Here is a 6,601-nt window from a genome sequence, read left to right as displayed (position 1 = left end):
TAAAAGACCCAAGCAAGGAAGGATTTGGTGATAAACATGGAAAGAAATGAAAGCAGAGTTGGCAGAAGAGTCATGTCTTTCTGAGTATGTCCATGTGACTACATTCTAAAGCTGAAAGTTAACTACACCTGAAGATCCCCTTCACAAATATTACTGTGCCCTATTTCAACTTATTTAAAAAAGGGAAATTGCTTTAGAAAAGAAATGTAAAATTATATACCTATGTATTTATAAAAGGAAGGGGAGGAAAATCACAGAACAGATTTGGAAGAAATCTCAAAGGTCATCTTGTTCAATTTCCATTCAAAGCAGAAATCTTTTTGTAGTACCCCTGGTAAGAGGTCATCAGCTTCTGCTTGAACATTTCTAATATAATTTTTAAAAACTTCATATGCAGAAATATCTTAAGAATGACCTTGTAATAATACATTTCACTTCTTGAGTTCTCTCTCTCTCTCTCTCTCTCTCTCTCTCTCTCTCTCTCTCTCTCTCTCTCTCTCTGGTGATTAAAGCAGAGATTATTATAGGAGGTTTTTGTTTTTTTTTTTNCTATAGCACCAGTGAATTTTAAAAGACAGTAATACTGACACTTAAAAGAGATTGGAATGGTCTAAATTGTAAAAGAACATAATTAACCTTTTCTAATTTCTGTTAGGTTTTACATAGGTCAGAATTTTAAACAATACTAAAAACATTTTTAGTAAGTCTAACAATTTTTCTAGTTGTGAAATTTGTGTTCTGATGATTTTTTAAAAATATTATTTATTGTCTAGTTCTTTTCCAAGAATGTGATTAGTCTGGGGGTTGTGTTTTTTGGGGGTTTTTTTGCAGTTTAATATGTATTTGTTGTGTGAGTTAGATGTGTCCTATAATTCTCCAACTCGAGAATGATTTTTTTTAGTTTCTGTCAGAGTCAGTATTAAATGTGAATTGGGGTTCATGACGTTTAAGATGTCAGGCCAATGACAATGTGGCTGCATCTGTTCTTTTATGGGCATCTTTATGTTTTAAACCCATCATATAATTTATTTGTGTCTACACTACAGACCTAGATTTTTATTTACTTAGAGGATAGGTGCACAGAGCTATAAAAGGTCTGGATATGTGTAGTACATTCAATCTGGAGAAACATATCCTCATCCTTTTTGCATAATTATTTTGAGATCCATCTTCAAATCTATTTGTTCCATACCACATGTGTGTTTCATAGGTGTCTTTTTTAATCCATGACAGCTCCAGTTCAGAAACAGTTCTATAACGGTTCTATATTTTGGTAGACAGATTAATTTGGGTGTGAATCATCCCTGTTTTCCATTGTAGATACATTACAATGAGACCCCAACCTTTCTTTGACTCACTATCTCTTGATGTAGATTACTTGGAGCAGGTTCTCAGTTCATTACAAATCACAGCTGGCAGAGTAGAATACTTAATCTACATGCTTCCTCTTGTCTCACTTTTTCAAACCCTTTGGAATGTGGGAGATTTAATAAAAGAATTCTTCACTCTGATGTAAAGACAAAGAGAAAGGGCCCCAATAGTCTTGGGATTATTTGAAGGGTAGGTTTTGTATGCAGGTTTATAAATATCTTCATTGTGTGCCTCCCAAAATTGTGCATTTCTGCATGTCCTGTACTAGAAATCACTTCAGCAACTGATGTATGTGTACAGATTTGTATGTACGTGTGTATGAATGAATGACTTTATAAGTGTTTATATCTTATATATATGTACAGTGTAAATATGTGTGTACGTTTATATATATGTATATTATGTATACAGATATGTAGCCATGTATTCAAACATTTTTATGTTTAAAGAGTTTATGATTGAGTTGCTAATGTGAGCTAAATTGTCTTCAATGTTTATACAGTCCTTCAGCATTGGAGGTTTTCCTAAACCTTTTTATATTTTTCTTATTTGGGGAGCAAGACACCACCCAGGGAAAGAAAAGTTAGTTAAATTCTAACTGTACAAGTTTAAAAAAAGACAAAAGTCAAAATAAAAACAATTCCAGTAGAATGCACATGTCCATCTATTCCCTAACTGTGTGAGAGAAGGATGACGAGTTCAGAGGGGCAATGGGGCAAGGGGCATACTAGTTGACCATGTCTCCAATGCAGTCCCTGTTTTCTTCAGTGCTGAACTGGAAGAAGATGAGGGTAAGGGTGGGATGTGCACAACTAAAATTACATTGTACTTCTCAGTTTTCCAGAGCACCCCAGAATACCCTATTCTGGCTGTAGTTGGCACATGTGCGGGCATTCTCTTAAAAGAATACATTGGAAAAACCAGGGATGACGAGGAGGTTATTTCAGTGATGTGGGATCAATTCTCACATTCCTTGTGGCAGGCAGAAAGATCCTTTCAGACTGACTCTAACTGCAGGGGGTTGTGTTCTCTAATGTTCCTGGTGGGGAAGGATACTGGAGGGTCAGAGAAGCAAGTAAGAAAAAAAATTACCTAGTCACGGACAATTCTGAAAGGCAAGAATTTTTTTTTCAATCAAGTGTTCCATTTTTAGAGAAAGGAAAAATATGAATATTAAATTACCACTGTTGACTTTTATGTGGCACTCATTTTAGCTACTAGACTGAAATTATGTGTAGTCACCTGAAATCAGCTGGTTTGGGGTTTCTTTCTGCCCATTAATTACATTTAGTTTTAAATTCAGGGCTACAGATGGCTCTAATACTACTTTGTGTATAGTACCCTCAATGATAAATGCAGGACTCTCTGCCAAATTTCACCCTACTGCTTTTAAACAAAAGTTCCATGTGGATTAAAAATGAGAAGTTCCACCTAAAGAGGAAACCATTATCCACATTAACCATGGGGGCAGTAAACAACATTTTGGCAGAATTCTATTGCAGAAACCTAGTTTACAAAAATGTTATTAAAAAGGCAGCATGCTGAAACAAATATTTTAATGACCGAAGAAAATAAGAGGTGTAGATCACATAGGATTTCTTAAAACAAAACAAATTACCACCAAGATGAGCAAATTGTTTAGACACTTTATGGCTGTCCCTAGTCCTACAGAAAGCTGTGGGACTCTTTTATTGATTTCAATAACAATCAGCCCACTAACACTTGCTTTCTAAGGAAGAGTGAGGGGGAAAGCCTGGTGCGAAAAAAATTAAATTTTGATGACAATGCAATTATTTAAAAACAATAAATTTCTTTTAAAAGTAGGTTAATCAAACTGGCAGCTATTTCACAGAATAAAGTGGCTTTTAAAAAGAAGGCACTTGTGTCCTCTGAGTAGTGTGATAGTTGGGGAAAAGAAGAGTGTATGGAGCCTTTTTCTTTTTTTCTTTCTTTCTTTCCTTCTTTCTTTTAATGCAGATTGGTTTCTGATTAACCCTGGAAGTTTGAAGTGCCTGTTTTGAATATTTACATCCACATAGCACCTAGGAAACTATGCTGGAGAAGATCAGCCAGTGTTAGTTCTTGAAATGTTTGCTTTAGTGTTTTAGTTAACAGTGGAAATGAAGAGATTTCACATTGAGCAAGGTAATTGCTTAGGAAAAATAGAATAACTAATCATTTAAATTCATAGCACCATGAAAGCCAATGCTGCTGCCACATAAAATTCAAGGGCTGGACTATTCCTAGAGCCCATCGGTTCTTCAGAACATTTTTGTCAATCCCACCCCCTCCTCCTCCCCAGCACCCTCTGCCTCATGGAATAGGGCTGCTCCAGGAGAAGTCAGACCGTAGATTTCCTCGGGACCTTTTCTGTAACCTCTACTCTTCATCTTAGCAAGTGTTGTTTATGCTGTTACATTTTAATTCCAGGTTTTAAACCTGCCAGAGGCTGTTGCTTTCTCACAGCTTTGTAAAGACTGACTTTGTACATGTGATGGCATCTAAAAAAAATAATAGCATGTTCTTTTTTATCTGAATTTTATATCTAATCAATGTCTTCAGTCATGAAGAAGAATTTGCATTGTTGTGTTTGTATATAGAGTATTGCAGTGCATGAATTAGCTTATGCATTTTATTAAATGCTGTTTAAATGTGGCATTATATTGTTGTGGCTTAATACTACTACCTAAATAAGGTTTATATTATTAAAAGTGAATTACAAATGGAAATGCTTCTTTGACTCTCCTTTTTACATAAATTGTAATAAAATGGTGGGTTTTATAGGCACCCTTTCCCCCCATCCTCTGATCTCTGTCTTTTCAACTTACTCCATTTTTATATAGATAACATGTTGCTGTTTCCTATCTAAAGAAAATTTGCTCGGGATATGCTCTCTTACCAAAAAAAGGCTTGTCCTCATGGACGTGGCCCTACCAGACAGGTGGCTACTCTTTAGTGCCAAAGTCTGCCCACAGGCTGCTCTATCCACTGGAAGCCCTGGCTGGCCTTAGAATCCAGAGCACCAGATAAGAGCCCTATAGGCCCCATACAAATCACTGAACTCTCACCTTTCCAAAAATTTAAGCTGTAGATAAGTTGCCAGATTTCCCTGCAGGGACTTCCCCTGTACCCAGGAAATCACTGGGCCAGACCCTCCTCCAAAAAAAATTTTTTTAAACAACCAGCCATATATCAAAACAATCCATCATTCATCCCAGATCCATCCCTGGACGATATGTAACCAGAGATCTTCAAAATGAGACCCTTCGAGCATCTCCAGAGCCCTTTTGGTTCTAAGTCCGGGATAAAAGCTGGGATTCAAAGCCAAGTCTTTTGATTTTGGACCGTGCCCCGCGGTAATAAAACCTTTCGTTGTTTTTATACCCAAACCAGAGTGGTATGTGGCGAGCAGGGAACGAGATTCTGCAGAGGAAAAACTGGGACATCCATGGCGTTAGCTTTCCAAGGCGCTACAGGTGGTGTCGCAGCACTCCCTGGGCGGGATTTAGGGCCAGAAAAGATTCAGCCCGGCAGACGGACGGCACAGTAAAGCATCGCCATTGGCCATCCTTTATAGGGTTGGTGACAGTACTTCCAACTGCAGCCTCCCCCCCCCCCACCCTCTCACCCTCCGAAGTCAGCCCAACACTGCTGGGTTAGAAGTACCTCTCCTCTACGGGACGGCTTAAAAGTGACGGATGGGATCAGGCTTTCCCCAATGGCTTCTGCATTACTGCTCCAGCCCAAGGGAGGGAGGGAAGGAGGTGGGGGCGGCCGGGGCTCCGAGCTACCCCTCGGATTGACAGGACGGGACAAGAAGGGGCGGGGATATCCCTCCGCGGGGAACCAGCGCGCTGTACGCTTGCACACTGATCCAAAGAGAGCTGCCAACCTGCCACAAAAGCCAGCGTTTTCCGGGGCTCCGAAGCCTCTGCTAGCTTTTGTGAGTGTCCATCACCCTGAGACTCGGGGCCACTGAGGCTTGTGGGAGCAAGTTAGTCATACATATGTAAAAAGAAAGCAGAGAACGAAAACTCCCTCACTGATTTCTGGGTCAATCTGTTCTAAAAACTGGATTTTTTTACTTAGTGAGGTGACCCAGCATTCCGACCTTCAAGGATGGTTGGCACCCCTTAAGCCAGCGCTGGGCCGGGAGGAGAAGTGCTCTGGTGGGAGCAGCCAAACTACATCTCCCAGGCGACTTCGCGACGCCTGCGCAGCGTCCAGGGATGCGAAGTCCGCATGTGTCTGCTCAGTAGGCGAAAGCGTGCGCCCTAGAGTACTAGAACTACATCTCCCAGGTGGCTTCGCGGAAGTGCCTGCGCAGCGTCCAAAGCTGCGGGTCCCGTGAGTCTGTGCAGTAGGCGGGAGAGCGCGGGAGCGTGCGGCCTGGAGCTCCTGAACTATATCTCCCAGGCGGCTTCGCGGAGGCCCCTGCGCAGTGTCCAGGGCCGCTGAATATACCTGAGTCTATGCGATAGGCAGGAGCGGTTGGAACGTGTGGTCGGGCATTCGCCTGTCTCCCGGCCGCCGCGATGCCGATGAAAGGGCGCTTCCCCATCCGGCGGACCCTGCAGTATCTGAAACAAGGCGACATTGTGTTCAAGAGCTCGGTCAAGGTCATGACCGTGAATTACAACACCCATGGGGAGCTGAGCGAGGGAGCCAGGTCAGTGAGCCCCGCGGGCCCCGGCGCAATCTTCCTACCCCACCTGCGGGCGCTGCGCCCATCTCACAGAGGCAGAAAACTGAGGCCCAGAGCCTGGTTAAAGGGTAAGGGGTGGCGCGGGGGTTCCGGACCAAGACCCCCGACTGTGCTCGGCTGCCCTGGAAATCCGTGCCTGAGGACTGACAGACTGACCGACCGCAGACTGGAGAGGAGCCTGGTCAGCCATGGAGGGGTCTCCCGATCCTCATTCAGGAGATACTTTCGCTGCTCCTTTGCGGGGAGGCGGGGGGCCTCTATGGATGAGCAGAAACTCCACGGAGGGAAGGTGATGAGGAACCCGAGGTTTCTGCTCATCCATAGAGCCTGCTGCTGCAGGGCTTAGCATCGTACCTGGCACACAGTAGGGGCTTCATAAATGCATGCTGTCTACTAGGTTATTCCTCTTAAAGTACAATTCTATCGTGCTGTTCCTGCTACTCAATACACACACACACACACACACACACTCTCTCTCTCTCTCTCTCTCTCTCTCTCTCTCTCTCTCTCTCTCTCTCTCTCTCT

General features: G+C 42.5%; 1 protein-coding gene across 1 annotated transcript in view; it reads left to right on the top strand.

Moving 5' to 3' along the window:
* Positions 1–5,750: 5,750 nt before the first annotated feature.
* Positions 5,751–6,601, top strand: part of MRPS25 (mitochondrial ribosomal protein S25) — a 12,637-nt gene continuing 11,786 nt past the window's right edge. The window contains exon 1 of the mRNA XM_044667605.1: positions 5,751–6,040. Coding sequence (XP_044523540.1) covers positions 5,907–6,040 — 134 coding nt within the window. The 5' untranslated portion in view covers positions 5,751–5,906. The remainder of the gene's footprint in view (positions 6,041–6,601) is intronic.

This window comes from Gracilinanus agilis, chromosome 1 (genome assembly GCF_016433145.1).
Source record: "Gracilinanus agilis isolate LMUSP501 chromosome 1, AgileGrace, whole genome shotgun sequence".
NCBI lineage: Eukaryota > Metazoa > Chordata > Mammalia > Didelphimorphia > Didelphidae > Gracilinanus > Gracilinanus agilis.
This window is presented reverse-complemented; position numbering and strand designations above follow the sequence as displayed.